General features: G+C 43.2%; 1 protein-coding gene across 3 annotated transcripts in view; it reads right to left on the bottom strand.

Moving 5' to 3' along the window:
- LOC126187420 (palmitoyltransferase ZDHHC3) overlaps positions 1 to 27,364 on the bottom strand; it is an 89,207-nt gene that overhangs the window by 26,292 nt on the left and 35,551 nt on the right. For all 3 annotated transcript variants that reach the window (XM_049928491.1, XM_049928492.1, XM_049928493.1), the window contains exon 3: positions 18,767 to 18,952. In XM_049928491.1, coding sequence (XP_049784448.1) covers positions 18,767 to 18,952 — 186 coding nt within the window. The remainder of the gene's footprint in view (positions 1 to 18,766; positions 18,953 to 27,364) is intronic.

The following is a 27,364-nucleotide window of genomic DNA, read 5'->3' as shown; positions in this document are numbered from 1 at the left end:
GAGTTCCACTAAACAAACATAATGTTGTATAGAGGAACTGTGATCAAATGAATTGGAAATGGTTGCTCGCCATCACAGTTTATCTACAGTCATCTATCCAGAAGTACTTCCATGAAACTCCAAGATCTGGACACCTGGGATTCATGAGGTTTCTAGACAGAAAAAAAGTGCAGTTATCTGGCCACATCTCTTTTGATCTGTTACACACTACATGAGCAACTGCAAGGAACACTGATGACAGAAACACATGACACAATGTCTTCTGGAGCATCTGGTAGCGATTCCACCTGCAACAGTGCCATTCCACTGGATTGGAATTGACCTCTTGGGGAGGCTCCCGAAGGCAACAAATAATCTGCAATAGCAACATCACCCACAATGTTGTCACCAATGCTGTGCCATATGCTGGACCTCCTGAAATTGTAAAGTTGCTGTTACAAGATTTCATAATGATGCACTGTGCTTTCTGCATTATGATCTCTGAGTGTGGAAAAATTTACCAGTTGAGACCAGTATCAGATGTGATTTCACACTGCGACATCACCCACAGGATGGCCATTGTCTACCACCCACAGACAAATGGCCTCACAGAACACTTTCCCAATTTGTTGACAGATATGCTCTCGATGTATGTTGGTGTCTAACAGAGAGACTGGGATATACTGTTTGTCGTGACATTCGCATACAATACAGCAAAGTGAGACAGTACAAGATATTGCTTTTCTTGGTCCAAAGAAGCTAGATACCCAGGAGAGAGACCAAGGGCACTATAATGCAAAGCACCAGCTGGTAAGATACAACCTAGGAAACTCAGTGTGGAGTGCAGAAAATGGGACATCAAGGAAGTTAATAAAGTGCTACTTTGCAGAGTATCTTTTCATTCACTGCTTGCCAGATGTCACATATGAAGCCAAGGATTATGACCCTTCATTAAAAAGACATAAGTGCAAAGACATCATCCACTGTCTCCATATGATGCCGTACTACAGTACTGAGGCGGGGAGTGATAGTGGGGCCTTTTTGCTCAAGGAAACTGAATACCCCCTCGATGATTTCTAACCTTTTGATGCTTATCATAATGAACAAGATGTGACAACTTGTCCAGAATGCAAGGATTCACCACTGCTGTCGTACAGAGGACCACTGACAAGGTCTAGGCACAGTGTGCTGTAGACAGCTCCAACGAGAACTTCTGAAACAGTGGGTCACTGTTTCTCCTGGAGAGGTAGCAAGCCACAAGAAGTGCTGTGTGCATTGTGGCATAGTGATCAGCACAGCTGGCTGGCGGACTGCAGGGAGTCAGTTCAAACCGAACCACCAGCAATTATTACATATTTAGTATTTACTGTTTCTGGACGGTTCTTAAAATAGCTTGTGTTTGTAATACTTGTATATTCTGGAGTATCCTAAGTTTGTATAAATAACAGCACTTTCCATCCATGAGTTTAGATCTGTTCTGGCTGTGTGCTGATGTTCGTAATGAACAAGCTTTCACTGTATTCACTGCCAACCCTGCTCTTGGACTTGGGACTCTAGGGTGGTTACAATATATAATGATGGTGAATAAGAGCAATATGGTGCGATTGTTACATAAATGACTCAACAAATTTGCTAGTGATTCTAAATCCCTTTCTATAGCTTCTCATTATTACAATTTCCAGTAGGTCACACTAACAGGGGAAGAATGACAGCTAAAGACAAATAAAACTGATTTTTAAAATACAGATATGTGTCTGCTGTACCATATACCACATTCAACGCAAGATTTTGATGTCCATCCTTATGCCACACACACTCCCAAACCCTTGTCACATGGGTTATATCTCTGCAGAAGACTCAGGTACAAGACCTGTCTGTTACACACACCCAGCACATCCTACTTCAGGGCTGTCATAGGCTTATCCTATCCCACGAGAGGCAGGACCAGCTGTGAAAGCAGCCATGCCATATACCAGCTCAGCTGCAATTTCAGCATTGTATTTTATGACCATCAACTGGCTGTCCACGAGAATGAATAGCCACTGCCAAACAAGTGTTCGACACTACAGAGTACACCGCAAGTGGTGGAAAATGCTGCAAGCACAACATGCTCTATTCCTGCCCCAAGTAGTATCATAAAACATAAAGTGTGGGACTTTTCTACTTCAGCTACACACCACCAATAAAGGAAATTTTTTATTTGTGTTATTATTATTTTCTGTTTAGCATGAGAATTGATTTTTGGTATTATGTTTTACATTTCCTGTTCACTGTCACCAGCAAATCCAAACGATGTCCATACAGAGCAACCTGCATCCAACAGATAGAATAGGTCATTAGATGACCTTGTGGTGAGTTCGTGATAATGTTAACACATGGAGTACTTACAGTCATATTTCCCAACCATGTGGTGAGTTTACAATACGTGTTAACACATAGAGCACTTCCAATCATATTTCCCAAAAAATACATTGTTGCATTTCCATAAGTGCTTCTGTCATTCGTCATCAAAGTGCAAGTGTGGAGTTTCAGTGAAGCAACTAAAATGCAGTGGAATGAAACACAGTGATCACTTGGCAAGGCAAACATATGTACATGTTACTTCATTTTCAGTGTATCTGCACTGCAGTAGTCCAACATCAAAACAGATAGTGATCAGATCATGAAATGATACAGGTATTTGTCATGCATATGTGAACACAGCTATGTCACATGGTACAGTAAGTTTGTTGCAGATAAATGAGTGAATATAGGTGAAAAAATATCAATCATGTAATGTGACCTGCAGTTTGTTAGTTTGCAAGTGTACAAAAACAATATGTGTGGCACAGAAATTGTCTGCCTAAAAAAAGTATACATCCAGGGGTTGGCAGTATTTGGTTGTTCTCGTGGAAATATATTTTATATATAACATCTTTAAACAGACCAGGAATTCAACAGCTTTCTCTCACTTGTATGTTCACCAAGAACTAAATATAAAATTCTTGTCCTGCGCTATTTTTTTCCACCTGTAACCGCTTCAACATGGATGTTCTGTGGATATATTGCTGCTACTTTCTTTACAACTAGCAGACCAAACAACCCTTGTGTTTTCTGCAAACAAAAGTAAAATTTGTTCGCCACTCTAACATCCACAGAGACAGCCACATTTATTGCATTCTTTGTGTGTGAGTGTGTGGTTGTCTTTAATGGCATTCACACCTGTCATGAATGTTTCTATTGTTTGTATAATGATAAGTATTCTTCAATTTCTCTGAGAACCATCCACAATGATACAGCAGGACAAAATTTTACATGCTTCTTTGCAGGCACTGGCAAATTTGGAAAATTACAAACAAGCTTTAAAATTGTCCAGAGCAACTGCTCTAGCATCTTCCAGAGCTCATGCTAGAATCTGCCAGTAACTGACTACTGCTCCATTGCCTGTAACTATATGGAACTGCACTCTTAAAGAATCTTTAAAATCTTCAATTTGGATGTTTTGTCACCCTTGAAGTTGCCTGTCTCTTGTCTTCTGCATGTCACATAATCTAAAATTAACTCACAGTCAGATTTTGAATAAACTGAGCTATACCTTCATTAGTTTCTTATACAAATTATTACTGTGATCACAATATTCTTCATAAATATTATCCAATCTATTGTCATCAGTACTCTGTAACACACTCGACTGTGATATTTTTTAGGGTGATTTACAGTTCCAATTCCAGTCCATGCTGCCAGAGATGTCAGTCATGCATGTGTGAGGTTTGCTTGCTTGTGTGAATGAATGTGCATGTGTTTCCTTTTCTGAAGAAGGCTTTGGCCAAAAGCTAAAGCTAAAGCTAAAGCTTTTCATTGTGCCTGTCTGCAACTTAGTGTATCAACTTTATGTTGAGTAGCAATCTGCCTTTTCTTTATATTGTTGATTTACAGTTCCTTCAGTTGCTGGATATGACATTCTACAATTGTATGAACTCTCATATCAATGTGCTGTTTGTCCTCTGGCATCATACTCACAGGTACCATTCTTCTCCAATATGTCAATATATATTTCTGTTAACTCACAACAGTATTTTTGCTTTAGTACATCATGTGCATGTATATAAAAAGCTCATTGTCAACTCTGATTACACCATAACGATCCAATGAGTAAATTTAACGTGTCTTTTTGCACAGCAGCATAACAATGTTGAAAGGATTAATTGTATTCTATAATCAAACCCTGAAATGAGATCCATTCTGTCTGAGATTTTGCTCACCACACGTAGAACAGCTTTTCATCACCCTCCAATCTGTGCAATATCCCTGTCAGACTCTATGCTCCTATTACACCCACCTCCCTACCCTATAGATCTTACCCCTGTGACCATCCCCACTGCAAGACTTGCCCTATGCACCCTCCTAACACCACCAATTCCAGCCCTGTAACTGGCAAAACATATATGAGTACTATCAAATGGAGAGCCACCTGTGAAATGACACGTCATATACCAGCTGTTATGTAAACACTGTTCGGTCTTTTACATCGACATGACTACCATCCAGTTATCAGTCAGGATGAATGGGGATAGGCAGAAGGTTTATACCGGCAATATCTGATATCCTGTTGCAGAGTGTGCTCTACAACATGACAGTCATGACTTCAGTTCTTCCCCCAGACACCAGTTTCCCAGAACTCCACAGGTGCGAACTAGCACTACAACATGTCCTTGGTTCTCACCACCCACCTGGCCTTAATATACGATAATTCCTTTCTTCACAGTAACTACTCCTTTCTTCACCCCATTTTAGTTTTCTACATCTTTCATGTCATTCTGTCTCCCATCTTTAAGCTCTCAGGTTTTCAAATCTCATCCAGTGCAGTCTCCCAGAAACAGTCTTTCCTTCTCATCCTGTCCGGTAAGTCTCTCCTGACCTGGGATTCTGGGTGACTTTTCTGAATTGTACCCCTTTCCCTAAAGCTCTCCAGTTTTTTTCTTCACCCCTCTTCCTTCCCCTTCAACTCTTCTACCGGAAGAAGAAAATTTGTAGAAATTAAACCTTTTTGTGTGTGTATTCTCCTGCCACTGCTTGGTTAGTACATTTTTTATCTATCCATTTACATTATATTGTCACTAATTGATTATTTTTGTTGTAACAATATTAAAAGCACAGACTGCTACTCATCATCCCCTCCACAGTGGTATTCCACAGCCCCATGAACCTCATCCATCCCCACTCCATCCCTGTTCTCAACCTCTTACCTCATGGTTCATATTCCCACAACAAACCTAGATGCCCAATCTGCCCCATAACCCCTCAACACCACCTACTACAGTCTTGTCATGTGCACTCCTACCCCATCAAAAGTAGGGCTATCTGTGGATGCAGCTGTCTGACATACAAACTGAGCTGCAAACACTGTGCTGCTTTCTACATGGGCCTGACAACTAACATGCTGTCTGACTGCATGAATGGCCATTGCCAAACTGTGTACAAGAGGCAGTTGGATCACAGGGTTGCTGAACACATTGCCTAACACAATGTGTTTCACGTCAATAACTGCTTCACAGCCAGTGCCATCTGAATTCTTTCTAACACCATCTTTTCTGAACTGAACATGTGGGAACCCTACCTACAAGATATCCTTCATTCCTGTAACCCCCTGGTCTCAACCTTCACTAGTCCCTGCCCTCCACCTACCTATCCCTATCCTCATCCCCATCCCCATCCCCATCCCCATCCCTACCCCTACCACTACCCCTACCCCTACCACTATCACTATCCCTATCCCACTCCCACCCCAGCACTTGACTTCTATCACACTAATGCACCTTTCTCTATTTCTCTTTCCATCCTTCTCCCTCCAGCACAGCCTCCTGTCTCTGCAGCTAGCAGCCTATCCTGTCCACACCATGTCCCTGCACACCCACAAAGGCAGCATAGCATCTTTTCAAACCCTTACCCCATCATCCCTGCCCCTCCAAGTCCTATGTCTCCTCCTTACCTCCACCGCGCACCGCAGCAGACTGCTGTTTGCATCAGACGCAGTTGCAGTCTGCACTTTGGTCCCAGCACCCAGCAACAGTGGCCACATATGTGCAAGTTATGCTCATGTGAATGTCTGTGAGTGTTTTCCATTTTGGAAGAAGAACTTTTCTATCTGAAAACTTACATGTTTGGCAGTCTTTTACATTGTGCCTGTGTCCAAATCATTACCTCCTCTATGTGGTGAGTAGCAATCTATCGATTTCATATTGTTGTTATTCCAGTTGATTCTAGCCATCAAGTTGCAGTACCTCCCTAGTAAGATGAAATGCGCACAGACTATATGACACATGGTAGCACTTCAATGTGAAGGCTGTGCTTCATCTTTCTATTTGTGAAGAACAGACAATGACTGCAGAGTACACTTTAGAAAAACAAAGCCCTTTTATATGATTACAGGGTGCACCTAAACTGCCTTTGCAGAAATTAAGGACCTGTAGTGGGGGCCAAGATGGTTAAGTTCAGCATAGGAGCTGATGTCCAGAACTTACAGTTTTCCCGTTACACACAAAATACCACAACACACATTCAGATCTCCTGCAATTTCGGTGCCAGTGACTAGGGTATTACACACGTCATTACCACTCACCTGATGTCCCATGCCAACTGCAAGTCTGTTTACATGCCATTCAGCTGAGTTTGTGATCTACTCAGAGAGGTTTGTGTCTGCCGTTCTCCTTGTGGTCTTTATTTGTACTGTTCTAACGTACAGTACTAATCATTCAGTACAGCACAGAATGCAGGCTGTATGTGTGATACTGTCACCTGTCAATACCAAAGGGTAGCACTAGAGGTTCCACTGTTGTCTGACAGTGACAGTGAGCGGTGCTACCTACCTGCTGCCCGTATTAGTGCCAAGCCCTCTGACCGAGGTGCACCATGGGTCACAAGGACAAGAGACTGCCCAACTACAGCTCTAGTCAGGTCTTACCGAGTTGCTGACCAGTGGAGTCACAGCTTTCTCTACGATAGTAGTACATCCATTCTGTTCTCAGGACTTATGTTTATTTCTGTATTCCTGGCTATGCCAAGGACTTGCACATGGACTTTGCCTAGGAATCTTTTGCAAAAACAGTTGAGATATTACACTATTTCTCTCAGTTACTGAGTTCTCTCATTCTTTTGATTTCTGCCTCAGAACCCATGCACTGTCCCAACAGAATATTGAAGTTTTGGTGACGAGTTTTACTTAGTCACTTCAGTATGTACATTTCATCTTTAGTGTGCTGCTGTTGACCATGGTGAACTACACTTCTGAGAAATACAAGCTCGGTGCAATGTGGGCTACTCATCAGTTGTATGTGGAGTGTTTTCCACACTGCCAGAAACCTTCCCACTTCCTCTTTGCTATGGTATGCAATTGAGGATTGAAAATGAGTGCATTGTCCACTGGTAGTGTTCCACAGAGGCGCTGCACACAACAGTTTGAAGAGACTGCGCTCTGTGCAGTGGAAGACGACACGACGATGAGCACCAGACATACTGAATGTGGATCACCAAGCTCTCTGGCATGTTCTGCATGAGCAGCAGCTACACCTGTACCATCACCCAAAGGTATAGGCAATGCAGCCACTGGATTTTGGATCACGAGCCCACTTCTGCAGGTGGTTCTTGCACTTTTGTGTGAGCAAACCCAACTTTCCACAGTGGATCCTTTTCACTAATGAAGCCAGGTTCACCAGGGATGGTGTTCTCACTTTCGACATCAGTCATGCCTGGGCTGATGAAAGCCTGCATGCTGCATGCCCCCATGGGTTTTAGGAGTGATACGGTCTGACATTTGGGCAGAGTTTCTGAATGAACATGTGATAAGGCCATCCCTTCTTCCACCACATCCCAAGGGTGGCGCATACTTGCAGTTCCTTGATGGCATTCGGTGTGATTCTGGCACAGTGATGCAGCACTTCATTCTTTACATGCAGCCTGAGATCACATGGACCCACGATTTGGGTAACAGTTGATAAGTCACAGTCTCCTAACTTGGACCTGCTAGACCAGTGGGGTCACATGAAATCCTTAATTTAAAAAACCCCTGTGGCATTACTGATGCAGGTTATGGTTGCTGCAAATGTTGCAGGACCAGGGATTGATGATCCTGTGTACCAGAATACGGGACTGAGGCACCGTATTTGTGTCGATATCTGTGGTCATCACATTGTGCCCTTGTTATAAGTGGTCCCAAACAACGTGCAGCAGGAGTCAGAGAGCAACGTGTGTTGTATTTTGCATGTGGCGGGAAAACAGTATGTTAGCAGTAATGAGTTCCTATCCTAAACTTAACCATCTTGGTCCCCACTACAAATCCTCAAAGTCTGTAAAGGGTTACACCATGTATACCCAGGGTAACTTAACCAATTTCCAACCAAAAACTTTGAATGGAAAAGAATCAAGTCCACAGTACTTGGCTTCCAAATTGGAAATAATGAGGACACTTGTGTGAATACAGCAAACATGGAAATGTGTAGCACAGTTTACTGCAGCCTAAAAAATATCATTATTATTGAGTAGTAGATTATTCCTATTATGGCACATATTGTGGATGATAAAAGATCACCATTGGTTCAGAAGAGAAATTATTAAAATATTGCCTCCCCCCACCCCTGACACTCGGTGTGCCTCGCATCTAGTATGATATGAAATTTATAATAAAATATATCAATCAAAGGTAAAAATACTGGAGTATTAATGTGTTACTAAAACTGATATGAGTTTATTTTATTGTCTACTCTGCCTTATAACTGGTAATAACAAATCCTATAAATTATGAACCAGAAGAAAAAGACGACTTTTACATGATACAAGGTCAAATCTTATAATAGCATCTGCATTTTCATAGGAAGTTTAAAGCCAGAGTTGTTTTTATGATATTATTAGCCAGGATCTGTGGTAGGGACTGGTCAAGCTGCAGTCTATGCCTTAAATTCAGTATTTCCATACATTCATCTGGAATACGGCAGACTAGTAGGTATGCTCCACAGAGTCACTGAGGTATGCTCCACAGAGTCACTGAGGATTATCCTCATTTTGTAGAATATATTCACGCATAAGTTTGGTGTATCTTATCAGAGGAGCTATAGTGTGACAGTCTCTTTCTTATAGAGGTGTAATGTGGCATTCTCTGACTTCTAGAAGTGTCTTTTATCGTTTGAAGTTTGTTGGGGCATGTGTGGCATTTCCGCATGTTTCCAACAGTTTAGAACATGACACCTTAGGTTACTCCTCAAGCCATCTTCATGGAGTTAGAATATCCTTGATTCTAACTTGGAAGACTCTTTGTTTCTTCTGTTAGTGTGATCATTTCCTGGAATGCTGACATCATTTAGCATCCACAGAAATATAATATAGCCCTTGTGCTGCAGAAATCATGCAGAAGTTTGTGTACCAACAATGAAACAGAATAGATAGCTAATCATCACATTCACTCATCCACAATTGGCACACCTAACAGCACTGTCATCTCTGGGCACAGAAGTTCAAATGCATCTCTTATCAACAGATTTTTTTGTATGTTCACGAGCTCTAAGCATAACTATTGATTCTGCTGCATAAATACAGCATTTGTTTGAAAATTTGTTTCTGTCCAATAACTTAGTCCATTTTTAAATGTACTTTAAATGTGCCTATATGCTACTTGGTGCCTTGTCTATGTAGTGAGTAGCAGTCATTCTATTTCATTGTCATTATTCCTTCTTGTAATTTTCACTGTTAGAAGTTTGTGTATAGTAGATGCTAGTGGGTGGCTAGGATACAGATTTTGTGTATTTGAGAGCTCTAAGAACAGGTAATAAACATGGCATTTGATTGGAAGGATGCTGTTAAATTTTTCTTTATGTACTGGGCGAAGGCAGTTTAGTTTTGTAGAACTGAGCAACCCATATGGTTGTAGATTCTAGGATCTGTATTGTCCTTGGTACCATACTTTCAGTCTATTTTTATGTTAGGATATAATTAAAAAGAAAGATGATGAGACTTACCAAACAAAAGCGCTGGCAGGTCGATAGACACACAAACAAACACAAACATACACACAAAAATCTAGCTTTCGCAACCAACGGTTGCCTCGTCAGGAAAGAGGGAAGGAGAAGGGAAGACAAAAGGATATGGGTTTTAAGGGAGAGGGTAAGGAGTCATTCCAATCCCGGGAGCGGAAAGACTTACCTTAGGGGGGAAAAAGGACAGGTATACACTCGCGCACACACACACATATCCATCCGTATATACACAGACACAAGCAGACATTTGTAAAGGCAAATTTTTCCCACGTGGAATGTTTCCCTCTATTATATTCATATCATTAATTTGAACCCAACAATCACGTTTGTTTATGTTAGGATAAGGTACACAGCACTGAAAAACACTATATTTGGATAAATGTGTGGGTCCCTTTAGGGTAAATGTGTAGTTCCATGTAGATAAAGAAATCTCTTGTTGAATAGCATCAAACTATCTTGAAAGTCTCTTTGGGTTTGCTGTCGGATCCTAAAATCAACTAGATTCAAAATTTCGGTGATCCAACTGTTGCCATCTTCAGGAGAATGCTGCTTCTGCTGATGAGTCCCACTGAGAACTGACGCCAGGCTGCAAATCAACGTCCTATATAGGCCTCCGTACCGCACACAGCACATTCACTGCCCATCACAGTTGTTGCCCGCAAAGACTGGGCAGGTGGTGCTGCCCTTAGTAGAACACCAGTGGCAATGATATATTGCACTCAGGGAAGATTTTCGAACACTCGGACTGACAGCACCGAAGAACATTCCGTTTTGGTGCGGAATGGTACAGGATTCCCCATCCTGCTAGGAGGAAACCCATTGTCGCTATTAATTAAATTATCCGCCAACCTAATTTCAATTGCCTCTTTATAGACATTGTTCCAAAAACTGGAAGTATTGGCAACTATCACAGTTTCGTCAAATTTCATACCATGTTCCTAATTTAAGCAGTGTTCTACATCGAACAGATGATGTAAGTCTTCCCACACTGACACGGTATTTTGCATACACTGGGTTTCCTAAGAACCAAATCATCTTTCACAGAGCCGAGTAGTGCCCTAATCTTGGAAGGTGGGTGGAACACACTCTTAATGTTAAAATTCCTTAAAATTCTTCCAGTTTTAAAAGATATGTCCCCACATAAGGAATAAAGACCACTGACTTATGTGCACCTTCGGTGACACCACTGCGTTGGTGTGGTGGATGACAACTCTTAGAATGCAGATACCAAACTGTGTGCATCAGCTTTTAGTTAACACTATGTCCCAAAGTACCATCTGGTTTTTTGTAAACCATAACGTCCAAAAATGGAAGCATCCCATCACCTACAATTTCCATGGTAAATTTAATGCACAGATGAAGACAGTTGAAGTGATCCAAAAATCTATTAACAGCATCACGTCCATGTGGCCAGACAAAAAAAGTATCATCCACATATCTCCAGAAGCATGTTGGTTGCAAAGCCAAAGTCCTCAGTGCCACATCCTCGAAGTCCTCCATAAATAATTGGTAACTACAGGTGATAAAGGACTATCCATAGCCACTCTGTCATTCTGTTCAAAAATGTTGCTGTTAAATAAAAAATACATAGATGTCAGCACATCAATAGAGACAATGGGTTTCCTCTTAGTAAGACATGTAATCCTGTACTATCCTGCATCAAAACAGAATGTTCTTTGGTGCAGCCAGTCCAAGTGTTTGAAAATAGCCCATGAGTGCCGCCTGTATTCTACTAAGGGTGGCGCCACCTGTCTAGTCTTGGAGGGCAGCAACTGTGATGGGCAGTGCATTTGCCGTGTGCAGTATGGAGGCCTATATAGGACATTGATTTGCAGCCTGGCATCTGTTCTCAGCGGGTCTCATCAGCAGAAGCAGCTTTCTCCTGAAGATGGCAAACAGTTGGATCACCGAAATATCGAATTGAGTTGATTTTAGGATACGGCAGCAAACCCGAAAATATTTTCAAGACTTATTACACTGAGAAAGCCTACAAAGTCAGCATCACACTGTACTGATGCTGTTCCTCCTGTTTCCAGGCTATTATTGAAGAAGCGGATGTTAGAATTCTGAAGTATCATAGGGTTACAGTGGTGCTTTGGAATACGATTTATGTTAACTAAAAAAGTAATTAAAAGTTGTTGGCTACATATTTTTAAGGGTGGAATACCTGCTTGCACCGTGAAGCTTCAACTGGGTTTATACAGAAAACTCACACCACAAGCAATACTTCACTTTTATTTATGGAGTTCAACAGACCCAAAGTGGATTGACTGCTGGCCCGTAGGTGGTGCGTCCATAGTCCAATCAAGTCACACGTAATCAACGTTTGGTAAAACTTCATTATGACTACATTGTCTGTTCCCTAGGTGGTATCTCCAAGAAAAGATAGAGTGAGGCTGGAGTAGTGTCTTTAGGAAGTGAATGAAGGCCAAGGTGAATGCTGGCCGCCACACGAAGCCAAGGTGGTGAAGATTTCACACACACATTCAGAAAATGGCAGGCAGCACGAAGTTAAGCTGCCGGAGCAAAAGCCGAAAGCAAGCTCCAGGAGGTAACAGAGAAGAGGGACGTGCCCCATACTGGCAGTCAAAGGAGTCATCGAAGAAGGAGGTGTAGGATGGGTGGTCAGGCAAGGCAGACAAATGGCATGCGTATCTACCAAGCAGAAAGTCATGCCGGTATGACAGTGGTAGTTCAGCAGCTTCGGTATACAGACTCTCAATTGGGCTAGCAAAAAAGCTGCCAGTGGCCAAACGGATGCATGAACGAACCAGCCATAGCCTAGTTTCGAACATACAAGGGACTGACAAAATCGAAGGAGGGTAGTCTGAGCCACTCCCCAGGAAGTACTGCTGATTGTTTGTTTTGTTTTGTTTTAGGGGCCAAAAACAACTAGGGTCATACATGCCCACGTCAGAACTGTAGAACACGGAGACAAAGAGAGGAGTTAAAACTACATGTTTATCCCAATTGATCAAAGTTAAGATAGCTACAAACAGGGATATGGGGAAAGGTCTATAAAAGAAGCCATAGAGAAATGGAGGTCCTGAACTAAAGATTAAGTGTTCTTCACCATATTGCAAGGATGGATAAAACGGAAAATGTAGTTGACAGTCGATGCATCGTTCACTAACATGGCCGATAACTCAGATGCCAACGAATGGTGATGACTAAATAGGTAGTGCCAAAAGGCAACCTAGCTAAAATGATCTCCTCACAGTGAGAGGGCTGAGGGGAGGTCATCCAAGCCGCTGGGAGAGGCTTAATAACACGGAGCTTCATCCCATGAAGGGAGGACCAGTGGTGATTCCAAAGTGACACCACCTGCTGACAGGCAGCAACACAGAGATCACAAGAGGGAATGGAAGAACTAGCAGGCTGAGGTACAAGGACTGCAGCCTTGGCAACAGCCTCAGTGGCCTCGTTTCCTATCAAACCGATGTGACCAGAAACCCACATAAACATCACAGATGCTCCATCAAGAGTGACCAAGCTCTCCTGGACCACTGCACTGAGGGGTGGAAGGTGTACAGCACACAGAGGCTTTGAAGGGCACTGAGAGAGTCTGAGCAAATGACACAATTGAAAAGCCTGTGTCATCGTATGTATACTGCATTGCCTGATACAGGGTGAACAGCTCTGCTGTAACTACTGAGCAGTGTTCCAGAAGCTAATACTGAAAAATGTCAGTGCCAATGACAAAGGCATATCAGACACCGTGGTCAGTCCGAGAGTGTACACAAAGGTACTGTTGTGAAGTTCCATGCGAACGTCATGAAACTGAAGGCGATAGAGGAAGGCTGGAATAGTGTCCTTAGGAAGTGAAATAAGGCCCAAGTGAACATGGGCTGCCACACGAAGCCAAGGTGGTGAAGGGTCCACATCCATCGGGAAAGTTGGCAGGTAGCACAAAGATAAGCTGTCGCAGCAAGAGCTGAAAGCGAAATCCAAGAGGTAACACAAAAGATGGATGTGCCTCATACTGTCGATCAAAGGAGTCATCAAAGAAGGAGGCATAGGAGGGGTGGCCATGCATGGCAGACAAACGGCATACATATCTGCTGAGGAGAAAGTCACGGCAGAAAGACAGGGGTAGTTTGCCAGCTTCCGCATACAGACTCCCAACCAGGCTAGTGTAAAAGGTGCCAGTGGCCAAATGGTTGTCATGATGGTGGATAGTATTGAGAAGGCATAAGAGAGATGGATGTGCAGATGCATAAACGAAATACCCATAGTCTAGTGGGGTGGTTCAATCTGCTCTCCAGGAAGTACCACTGAGGATGCTTAGGACATTGAGGGACTGCATACAGAGTTTCCTATTGAACATGAGCCGCAGGAATTTCATAGTTTTAACGAACAAAACAGCGACAGGTCCAAGATGTAAAGATGGTGGAAGAAACCAATTTCACAGCCTGAAATTCATACAAATGGTTTTTTCAGTGGAAAAACGAAAGCCGTTGTCAATGCTCCATGAGTAAAGATGATCGAGATATCGCTGAAGATGTCACTCAATAAGACAAGTCTGTGAAGCGCTGCAGTACATGGCAAAACCGTCAATGAAATCGGAGCCAGACAGGCCATTATATTGTTCATGATGACAGCAAGGAGGACGATGATGCTCAGGACGGAACCCTGAGGCATACAATATCCCTGGATAAAGGTGTCTGACACGGCAGAACGCACACATACCTTGAAAAGTTGGTCTTTTAAAAATTCCTGAAGGAAACGGGCAGGTGGCCATGGAAGCCCCATGTGTGGAGAGTACAGAGGATACCTGTCCTCCAGCAGGTGTCTTAGACTTTCGCCAAATTGTAAAACACGGCCACAGCCTGGGATTTCCACAGAAAACCATTCCTGACATGGGTGGACAAAGTGATGAGATGGTCAACTGCAGAACAGCCCTCTCGAAATCCACGCAGTGCAGTGGTTAGTAAATTGTGAGACTCGAGCCACAATACCAGCTGGGCATGACTCATACGTTCCATCACCATGCAAACATAGCTGGTGAGTGAAATAGGGCGGTAGCTAGAAGGAAGGTATTTGTCCTTACCAGGCTTAAGTATGGGTATGACAGTGGTTTCACACCACCACCTGTGAAACATGCCCTCTGCCCAGATGTGGTTGTAAGTATGAAGGAGAAAATGCTTGCCTGCAAGAGAAAGGTGCTGCAACATCTGAAAGTGAACATTGTCTGGCCCTGGGGCGGAGGATCACAATGAAGTGAGATCATGATCTAGCTCCCTCATACTAAAGGTGTCATTGTAGCACTCCCTATTCTGAGGAGAGAAGGGTGTCGCCCAAGCCTCTTCCACTCATTTCCGATGGAGGAAGAAAGGATGATAGTGGGAGGAGCTTGAAATCTCTGCAAAATGGCAGCTCAAGGTGTTGGAGATAGCAAAGGGTTCACTGTGACATTATCTGTCACTGTCAGGACAGAAATTGGGAAATTGACCTTGGCCCCAGAGAGTTGTCCGAGGTTGGCCCACATGATGGAAGAGGGAGGCGAACTGTTAAAATAACTAGTAAATGAAGTCCAGCTACCTTTTTTGCTATCCTGAAGAATGCGACAACACTGTGCATGTAGCTGTTTATAATGAATGCAGTTTGCCATCACAGGATGACAGATCAAAATGCGGAGAGAATGTCACTGCATGCAAATTGCATTGCAGCACGCCTCAGTCCACCAAAGGACTGGGACACGGCGTGATGAAGAGATGATGATGATTAGTGTTTTAGGGCGCACAACAGCTAGGTTATCAGCGCCCGGTGATGAAGAGGAAGTGCAAGGAATGGAACATTCTGCAGTGGTAAGGGTAACATTGGTAAGATATTCTACCTGCAGAAATGTTGTTAATTGAAGGCTGCCAGGGAGAAGTAAAGCCTCCAATCGGCCTTAGAAAGCTGCCATTTGGGTGTGGACATAGGTGGAGTAGATGTCAGCAAATGGATAGCACACGGGAAATGGTCACTTGAATATGTGTCAGAGAGAACGGACCACTCAAGATGATGGACAAGCTGGGCATTGCAGGTCCAAATGCGAATAGATGTGCGTAGAGTCTGAAAGGAATGTGGGTGCTCTCGTTTAAGGCAGAGGATGTTAAGTTGATTGAGAAGGTCAGCCAAGAGGGCAGGTTCTGGGAGAACCACAAGGGGATGGTGCGCATTAAAGCCACCGAGCAGCAGAAAGGGGTGAGGTTGCTGCCCAGTAAGCTTGACAAAGTCTGCCCTGGTGACACTGAATGACGGGAGGATGTAACTGGTACAAAGGGAAAAGGCCAGGTGAGGAAGGAAAAGGCGGAATGCAACACAAGCCAGATAGTCAGGGAGATGGGTTGAGTATGAACATGCTGGACGAACAGCACGACTCCCCTATGAGATGGAATGCCCTCCTTGGCGGGGAAGGTCAAAGCAGACCAGGAAGAAATGTGAGACAGAATTTTGTTTCCTGGAGGCAGAGAACACGTGGACACTGCAATTCTAAGAGAACGATAAGTCCTCTTTGTTGGATCTAACGCTGCGAACATTCCATTGGAGGAGAGTCATGACGGGGAAAGGGGAGTAGGGAAAAAATGAAGGGGTGTCATCTCGGTGGCTGCCAAGTGCCAGCCTTAGAAAACTCACTGCTATAGACGCATAAGCTGGAGGATCCTGCTCCATGAGATCTACAGATGCATCAGCATTCTCCTTCTGTTGGTCTATGGAGGCTAGAGCAGAAAAATTGTTGGCGGTGCACACCGGTGACATGGAGGTTGGCTGGGCAAGTGTATCATGTGGCGACACCATTGAAGAGGTTCTCAGAGTCAATGAAAGAGAACACCATTTGCCTTTGTTTGACTTCTTGAAACCTCTGCGATTGGAAGAGGAAGACTCAGATGTGTGTTGGCTGGAGGGACATAGGAAGTCTTCATGGGAGTATTCCGTCTGTCCTTTCCGTCCTATCAGTTGTGTAACAGGTAACTTTGCCTCCTGAGGTGAAAGTTTGGTGGCTTGTTGCATGACTGGAGGAGGAGACAGGGATGCTACCATGACAATGGGTGATTTAACAACTGCAGCGCTGAATTTGAGGTCATATGTCTGTGTGGCCATGTCTTTCATGGAGCAAGATGCAGCAAGAATAGTACTGTACATGCTAGTTGGTAGAACACAGGGTTTGCAACTAGCCAATAATTTGCAAGCAACCAGGTGAAGCACTTTTTCCTTAACCAGACAGCCCGATCACCAAGATACACAGGATAATCTCTAAAGGAGGCATTGCAATTGATATAGCAGGGAAGAGGAGGTGGGCAATTACCCTTGTGAGCATCCCTACACATTTGGCTGGGTGTCGAAGGGACATTCAAGTGTGGTTGAAACAGTGACACTGGCGACAGTGCATCAGGTTCGGAATGTACGGTTGGACTGTGATAACTTCATAACCTGCTTTGATCTTGGACAGAAGCACCATTCTATCAAAAGTGAGAAAAAGAGTGCATGTGGGCACTAAGGACTCATCTACCAATCACTTGATGGATTACAATGTCACACTGATCAGAGAGGTACATTTGGATTTCTGCCTCAGTCAGACCAATGAGCAGCCTAGTGTAAATAACACCACGGGAAGAATTCAGCATTCAATGGACCTCGACACGAACAGGATAGCCATGGAGGAGCGAAGCAGCAAGCAGCTGTTGTGCTTGATAATCCGAAGTAGTCTCCAGAAGCAAAGTGCCATTTCATAAATGAGAGCAGGATTTCACATGACTAACGACTGCATCAACACTATGAATAATAAACAGATTTACTGTAGCAAAGGACTGACTGTCTTCAGTACTTGAAATCACAAGGAACCATTGTGCAGCTGGGAGGGTCTTTGAATCATTAGCCTCATTCTCTTTATGTTTGGTAGACAATGACTGTGAAGAAAAGATTGGCTCTTTGCAAAAAATCCCCCATGATCGTCAGTGTCTTTGATGGCACACTCCTTCCAACTGTGACCCCCCACCTCCCCACTCCCTTCAGAAGGGGTGCACCCACCTTAGTTGATTCTTCACACCTCAGGTCACACCTCCTGAACAGCCTAGAGGGCTCAATCAACAGTTCTGGAAGATAGCAGCTCAGGTAGTCACCGCTCCCTGGGCCTGGCCTTTACCAGGGGGTACATGCAAACCCAACCTGTCAACCTGGGTCAGGGAATTATGTGTTACCTAGTTACCTGTTATGCATCAGACATGTGGCTGGCCTTCAGGAATGCACAGGAAGGAAGAAGAAAAAGAGGAACCTCAAACACTGAAGCGGAAGAAACAAAAACACAAAAAACAGTGGAGAGACTGTTCTGATATTGGCGACTGAATATGCAGAACACATTTGCAATGACATGCCAGACGTGCTCCCCAACAGAGAGGAACACCAATAGCAAGAGGATAGACATGCAGCACAGAAGGGAAAGATGCTGCAGAGGCTGCGGCCTCCTGGTAGCCAAGCACAAACTCGCTATTAAATGCAATGAAATTATATAAAAACTGCAGAAACATAAAATGAAAGACAAACCCATATCTGCACTAGACTTTGCATGTCTGACATATGACAACATTTTGAGGCTTATAAATCATATTTAATAACAGTTAACACAACACAGTACAGTGTTCAATATTTCTAAACAACAACACCAGATTGGGTCACAATGAATATAATACATATTATTATATTATTTTATTATTAATAATAATATTATTATTATTATTATCACATTACTTTTATGGTACATTGCAATATAAACTGGAAAAATACATCAGAATTATTGTACTTACTGGGTCTGTAAACATTGCTCTCAGATGAGAAGCAAAGGCCAAGAATGCAAAAGTCTGAAATATAATCATATTGATTGTGCTGTACAGAGGGTATGGACTTGGAACCATAATGACCATCACAACAACAAACTCGGCATAAAGTATCAGTAGCCATGTCAGAATTGCACAAATGATACCACAAATATCCTGAAAAACGAGTAAGAAAAATCGTCATGTATTACACAGTAATCATCACTTAGCACAAATGGGTAAAACATATGAGATAATGCTCTTTAGCAGTGCAAAAACCACACAGAAGAAAAATTTATTCTATGCCAGAATGTTACAAGTGTTTGGATACATAAGTGTAACCTAAGAGATGTGGAAGAGGTCACATTCACTTAAAAACTGAAACAACTGATAAGAGATTCTACACTTGCATATCAGAACTGGTACATTCACAGTTTTTTTTATGAACTCAAGAGGTTATTACAGCATTTTTGGCTACATAAAATTCTCTCTTTGTCTGTTTCACCTTTTCTACAAGATATTCTTCTCCTCAGCTACAAATGTAACTCTAATTCTCTCCCCCCTTAAGTTCTCTACTCTGCACACATCTCTCTCTCTCTCTCTCTCTCTCTCTCTCTCTCTCTCTCACACACACACACACACACACACACACACACACACACACACAGTTGGGTGATGCCTACATTAGAAATCACGGCACTGCCATTACGTCAGTTTTATTTCAGTTTCCATTCTTCCAGGTGCAGTTCCACAAGTATGACTCTGATAATTTTGGTGCTATGGTTGCTTCCTACTTCTCGACTCAACTTCTCTTACTGAAGTATGTAGGAGTGTAAGAGAGGCAAATAGCAGTAGTAAGAGTAATGATACAATGGTGACAGGTGTGTATTGCAAAACTTTTTAACAAACATTTTATAGCTGTCACTGAAAAGATGAAGTTGTCAGGTTCTGTAGATGCTGTCATAGGATACCTCAGACCAGGCACTTCAAGTATCTTCCATAATATGAATTTGATCCTCACTACCCAAGTAAAAGTGTTGTCCATAATAAAATCTTTAAAAACAAAAACATCTGGTGTGTATGATGAAATATCAACAAAGTTAATTAAAGAATGTGCTTCCGAGTTAAATAACATATTAAGCTAGCTGTGTTTATCAGTGGAATATTTCCTGAATGGGTTGAAATATGCTGAAGTTAAGCCACTGTTTAAGAAGGGAGATAAGGAAATAGTGTCAAATTTCCATCCAATTTCACTTTTCCCAGCATTCTCAAAAAATTTAGAAAAGGTAATGTACAATCGGCATTATAATGATCTTATCACAAATAACATACTATCAAAGTTACAGTTCAGATTTCTAAAGTGTTCTGATACTGAGAAGGCTATCTACACTTACAGTGAAAATGTACTTAATTCATTAGACAAAAAATTGCAGGCAACTGGTATATTTTGTGATCTGTTAAAGGCATTTGACTGTGTAAATCACAATATCCTTTTAAGTAAATTAGAACATTATGCTGTAACAGTAAATGCTGCAAATGGTTCAAGTCTTATACCTTTGGCAGGAAACAAAGGGTGTTCTTAGGAAAGAGACATGTATTAAGCTATCAGGCATCATCCAACTGGGAACTAATTACATGTGGAGTCCCACAAGGTTACATCATAGGGCCCTTACCTTTTCTTGTGTATGTCAATGACCTTTATCAGTAACATTACCAGACGCCAAGTTTGTTTTGTTTGCCGATGATACAAACATTGCAATAAATAGCAAATCAAGTGTAGTCTTAGAAAGATCGACTAATAAAATATTTGTGGACATTAATCACTGGTTTCTAGCCAATTCTTTGTCACTAAACTTTGATGAAACACACTACGTGCAGTTCAGAACTTGTAAGGGGTTTCCCATGAGTATATGCCTATATGATGACAAGCAGATAGAAGAAGTGGACAGTGTTAAATTCTTGGAATTACAGCTTGATAACAAATTCAACTGGGAGGAGCACACCACAGAACTGCTGAGGCATCTAAACAAACCTCTATTTGCAATGCGAATTCTGTCAGATATAGGGGATATAAAAATGAAAAAGCTGGCATACTATTCTTACTTTCACTCCATAATGTCATATGGGATTATTTTTTGGGGTAATTCATCAAGCCAAGCTAAAGTTTTCTGGGCACAAAAATGTGCAATAAGAGTTATATGTGGTGTGAACTCAAGAACATCCTTCAGAGGCCTGTTAGGGAACTAGGGTTACTAACTGCTGCTTCCCATTATATGTATTCCTTTATGAAATTTGTCATTAAAAATATATCACTTTTTCAAACCAACAGCTCAGTTCATAGAATCAATACTAGAAATAAGAATAATCTTCACAAGGATTTAAATTCACTTACTCTTGTACAAGAAGGTGTGCATTACTCAGGAACACACATTTTCAATAACTTGCCAGCGGCCATGAAAAGCTTAACAACCAATGAAATTCAGTTTAAGAGAAGCATAGAGGATTTATTGGTGGCCAACTCCTTCTAGTCCATTGATGAATTTCTCAGTAGAACCAACTGATTTTTGTGTGTGTGTGTGTGTTGTTTTTTTCTTTTTTCTTTTTTTTTTTTTTTTTTTTTTTTTTAGGGCGCACAACTTCAATGGTCATTAGCGCCCTGACTACTCTAAGAATGCACCGCGAGGCACAAGTTGACAACAACAACTAAAAGGGAAAACACGATAAAAGACAGACTGACAGGTATAGGATTAAAAAACAGCATCATCAAATGTCCTTAGCGAGGTACGTCAAATTGATAAAACGAAGAACACGAGCAGCTGCTCGTGGGTCATCCGCTAAAATGGCATCGAAAGTATTTGGCAGGTTAAGATCTAGGCGCAGTGTGTTAAGATCTGGACAGGACATTAAAATGTGTCTAACCGTCAGCAAGTGCCCACATGGGCAGAACGGCGCCGGCGCAGCCGTCAGCAGATGGCGATGGCTGAACCGGCAGTGTCCAATTCTTAACCGGGCTAAAACGACCTCCTCCCGCCGAGAAGGGCTTGAGGAGGACGTCCAAGCCACGGGAAGAGGTTTTAAGGCCCGAAGCTTGTTGTCTGTAAGTGCAGCCCAATCGGCATGCCACAGCGACACAATGCGCCGACAAATGACCCTGCTAAAATCGGACGAAGGGACACAACAAGAAGCTGTCCGAGGCTGGAGGACCGCAGCCTTGGCCGCGGCATCTGCAGCTTCGTTCCCAGGGATACCGACATGGCCAGGGACCCACATAAAGCTAACCGGAGAACCGACGTCCACCAGCTGCTGAAGAGAGCGTTGGATCCGGTGTACGAAAGGGTGAACCGGGTACGGATCACTGAGGCTCTGGATGGCGCTCAGGGAGTTGGAGCAGATGACATAAGCAGAATGTCGGTGGCGGCAGATGTAAAGAACAGCCTGGTAGAGGGCAAAGAGCTCAGCTGTGAAGACCGAACAATGGTCATGGAGCCGGTATTTGAAACTTTGTGCCCCGACAATAAAGGAACACCCGACCCCGTCATTGGTCTTAGAGCCATCTGTATAAATGAAAGTCATGTGGATGAACTTCGAACGAAGTTCCAAAAAACGGGAGTGGTAGACCGAACCGGGGGTAACCTCTTTTGGGAGCGAGCTGAGGTCAAGGTGAACGCGACCTGAGCCTGGAGCCAAGGTGGCGTGTGGCTCTCACCCACTCGAAAGGTTGCAGGGAGTGAAAAATTAAGGTGTTGAAGGAGGCGACGAAAGCGAACTCCAGGGGGTAGCAGGGCAGAGACATACAACCCGTATTGACGGTCGAGAGAGTCGTCAAAAAAGGAACGATAAGACGGATGGTCGGGCATTGACAGTAGCCGACAGGCATACCGACAAAGCAGTATATCGCGCCGGTAGGTGAGTGGCAATTCGCCAGCGTCAGCATGAAGACTCTCTATGGGACTGGTATAAAATGCTCCGATCGCAAGTCATAAACCCCGATGTTGTATGGAGTTGAGGCGGCGTAAGATGGATGGCCGTGCAGAGGAGTATACGAAGCTCCCATAATCCAGCTTGGAGCGGATGATCGACCGATATAGACGAAGTAGGACGGTTCAATCCGCTCCCCACGACATACCACTGAGAACACGGAGGACATTTAAAGAACGGGTACAACGGGCGGTCAAATATGACACATGTGGAGACCAGCTAAGTTTCCTGTCAAAGGTAAGGCCTAAAAATTTGGTTGTCTCCACGATTGGGAGAGCAACGGGACCGAGTCGTAAGGACGGTGGGAGAAACTCTTTGTAGCGCCAGAAGTTAATACAGACCGTCTTCTCGGCAGAAAAACGGAAGCCATTGGCGACACTCCAGGAGTAAAGACGGTCAAGAGAACGCTGAAGACAGCGCTCCAGGACACATGTACACTGCGCGCTGCAATAGATGGTAAAATCGTCCACGAAAAGGGAGCCTGATACATCAGCTGGGAGGCAATCCATTATTGGATTGATCGCGATGGCGAAGAGAGCGACGCTCAAAACTGAGCCCTGTGGCACCCCATTCTCCTGGCGAAAGGTGTCGGACAGGACAGAACCCACACGTACCCTGAACTGTCGATCCATTAAAAAGGAACGAATAAAAAGAGGGAGGCGACCGCGAAGGCCCCATGTATGCATGGTGCGGAGAATGCCCGCCCTCCAACAGGTGTCGTAAGCCTTCTCCAAATCAAAGAACACAGCCGCGGTCGGGCGCTTCCGCAAGAAGTTATTCATAATGAAGGTCGACAAGGTAACCAGATGGTCAACAGCAGAGCGGCGCCTACGAAATCCACATTGTACATTGGTAAGTAGGCGTCGAGACTCGAGCAGCCAAACCAATCGAGAGTTAACCATTCGCTCCATCACTTTACAGACACAGCTGGTAAGCGAGATAGGTCGATAACTGGAAGGCAAGTGCTTGTCCTTCCCCGGCTTAGGAATCGGGACAACAATAGACTCGCGCCAGCATGCGGGAACATGTCCCTCAATCCAGATGCGATTGTATGTACGAAGAAGAAAACCTTTACCCGCAGGAGAAAGGTTCTTCAGCATCTGAATATGAATAGAATCAGGCCCTGGAGCGGAGGACCGTGATCGGCCAAGTGCGTTTTCGAGTTCCCGCATGGTGAATGGGGCATTATAACTTTCACAATTCGAGGAGTGGAAGTTAGGTGGCCTAGCCTCCTCTGCCTGTTTGCGGGGGAGGAAGGCAGGGTGGTAATGAGCGGAGCTCGAAACCTCTGCGAAAAAGTGGCCGAAGGCATTGGAGACAGCCTCAGGGGCCACAAGGACGTCATTCGCGACCTTCAAGCCAGAAACTGGTGAGTGGACCTTAGTGCCAGATAGCCGGCGCAGACTACCCCAGACAACAGAAGAAGGAGTAAAACTGTTGAAGGTGCTTGTGAAAGCAGCCCAGCTGGCTTTCTTGCTGTCTTTGATAATACGACGACACTGAGCACGTAATCGTTTATAATTGATACAATTCGCCACTGTAGGGTGGTGTTTAAATGTGCGTAAAGCACGTCGACGAGCACGTAAAGCGTCTCTACATGCTGCGGTCCACCAGGGGACCGGTACGCGACGTGGAGAGGAAGGAGGGTGAGGGATGGAATATTCAGCAGCAGCGAGAATGACTTCCGTGAGGTGTGCGACCTGACGATCGCAGCTTGTGAAGGTTTGATCCTGAAAGGTCGCCCTGGAAGAGAAGGGCCCCCAGTCTGCCTTGGAGATGGTCCAACTAGAGGAGCACGGAGAGGGGGTATGCTGCAGGAGATGGATAACACACGGGAAGTGGTCGCTCGAATATGTATCCGAAAGGGCATACCATTCAAACCGGCGTGCAAGTTGGGGAGTACATATAGAGAGGTCTAAATGTGTGTGTGTGTGTGTGTGTGTTGTCTAACTTCTGCACCATTTCAGTGCAGTAATGTGTTCTTTGTAATTAAGTATTGTAGTAGTTCTATTATATGTTTATTAGCTCATAAATAAATAAAAACTTTTTTTTAATTTTAAATTCAGTGCATTAATGTGTGTCGTTATCAGGAGAAAGAAAACTGGCGTTCCACGGATCAGAGCGTGGAATGTCAGATCCCTTAATCGGGCAGGTAGGTTAGAAAATTTAAAAAGGGAAATGGATAGGTTACAGTTAGATATAGTGGGAATTAGTGAAGTTCGGTGGCAGGAGGAACAAGACTTCTGGTCAGGTGATTACAGGGTTATAAATACAAAATCAAATAGGGGTAATGCAGGAGTAGGTTTAATAATGAATAAAAAAATAGGAGTGTGGGTTAGCTACAACAAACAGCATAGTGAACGCATTATTGTGGCCAAGATAGACACAAAGCCCATGCCTACTACAGTAGTACAAGTTTATATGCCAACTACCTCTGCAGATGATGAAGAAATAGATGAAATGTATGACGAGATAAAAGAAATTATTCAGGTAGTGAAGGGAGACGAAAATTTAATAGTCATGGGTGACTGGAATTCGTCAGTAGGAAAAGGGAGAGAAGGAAACATAGTAGGTGAATATGGATTGGGGGGGAAGGAATGAAAGAGGAAGCCGCCTTGTAGAATTTTGCACAGAGCATAACTTAATCATAGCCAACACTTGGTTCAAGAATCATAAAAGAAGGTTGTATACCTGGAAGAATCCTGGAGATACTAAAAGGTGACAGATTATATAATGGTAAGACAGAGATTTAGGAACCAGGTTTTAAATTGTAAGACATTTCCTGGGGCAGATGTGGATTCTAACCACAATCTATTGGTTATGAACTGCAGATTGAAACTGAAGAAACTGCAAAAAGGTGGGAATTTAAGGAGATGGGACCTGGATAAACTGAAAGAACCAGAGGTTGTACAGAGTTTCAGGGAGAGCATAAGGGAACAATTGACAGGAATGGGGGAAAGAAATACAGTAGATGAAGAATGGGTAGCTCTGAGGGATGAAGTAGTGAAGGCAGCAGAGGATCAAGTAGGTAAAAAGATGAGGGCTGATAGAAATCCTTGGGTAACAGAAGAAATATTGAATTTAATTGATGAAAGGAGAAAATATAAAAATGCAGTAAATTAAGCAGGCAAAAAGGAATACAAACGTCTCAAAAATGATATCGACAGGAAGTGCAAAATGGCTAAGCAGGGATGGCTAGAGGACAAATGTAAGGATGTAGAGGCTTGTCTCACTAGGGGTAAGATAGATACTGCCTACAGGAAAATTAAAGAGACCTTTGGAGAGAAGAGAACCACTTGTATGAATATCAAGAGCTCAGATGGAAACCCAGTTCTAAGCAAAGAAGGGAAGGCAGAAAGGTGGAAGGAGTATATAGAGGGTTTATACAAGGGCGATGTACTTGAGGACAATATTATGGAAATGGAAGAGGATGTAGATGAAGACGAAATGGGAGATAAGATACTGCGTGAAGAGTTTGACAGAGCACTGAAAGACCTGAGTCGAAACAAGGCCCCGGGAGTAGACAACATTCCATTTGAACTACTGATCTGGTGAGCACGATGTATGAGACAGGCGAAATACCCTCAGACTTCAAGAAGAATATAATAATTCCAATCCCAAAGAAAGCAGGTGTTGACAGATGTGAAAATTACCGAACTATCAGTTTAATAAGTCACAGCTGCAAAATACTAACGTGAATTCTTTACAGACGAATGGAAAAACTGGTAGAAGCCAACCTCGGGGAAGATCAGTTTGGATTCCGTAGAAATGTTGGAACACATGAGGCAATATTGACCTTACGACTTATCTTAGAAGAAAGATTAAGAAAAGGCATTTGTAGACTTAGAGAAAGCATTTGACAATGTTAACTGGAATACTCTCTTTCAAATTCTGAAGGTGGCAGGGGTAAAACACAGGGAGCGAAAGGCTATTTACAGTTTGTACAGAAACCAGATGGCAGTTATAAGAGTCGAGGGGCATGAAAGGGAAGCAGTGGTTGGGAAAGGAGTAAGACAGGGTTGTAGCCTCTCCCCGATGTTATTCAATCTGTATATTGAGCAAGCAGTAAAGGAAACAAAAGAAAAATTCGGAGTAGGTATTAAAATTCATGGAGAAGAAGTAAAAACTGTGAGATTCGCCGATGACATTGTAATTCTGTCAGAGACAGCAAAGGACTTGGAAGAGCAGTTGAACGGAATGGACAGTGTCTTGAAAGGAGGATATAAGATGAACATCAACAAAAGCAAAACGAGGATAATGGAATGTAGTCAAATTAAGTTGGGTGATGCTGAGGGAATTAGATTAGGAAATGAGACACTTAAAGTAGTAAAGGAGTTTTGCTATTTAGGGAGTAAAATAACCGATGATGGTCGAAGTAGAGAGGATATCAAATGTAGACTGGCAATGGCAAGGAAAGCATTTCTCAAGAAGAGGAATTTGTTAACATCGAGTATAGATTTAAGTGTCAGGAAGTCGTTTCTGAAAGTATTTGTATGGAGTGTAGCCATGTATGGAAGTGAAACATGGACGATAACTAGTTTGGACAAGAAGAGAATAGAAGCTTTCAAAATGTGGTGCTACAGAAGAATGCTGAAGATAAGGTGGGTAGAT

This window comes from Schistocerca cancellata, chromosome 5, assembly GCF_023864275.1.
Source record: "Schistocerca cancellata isolate TAMUIC-IGC-003103 chromosome 5, iqSchCanc2.1, whole genome shotgun sequence".
In the NCBI taxonomy this organism is placed as follows: Eukaryota; Metazoa; Arthropoda; class Insecta; order Orthoptera; family Acrididae; genus Schistocerca; species Schistocerca cancellata.
The sequence above is the reverse complement of the archived record's forward strand: the minus strand, read 5'-3'. Positions and strand labels throughout refer to the sequence as shown.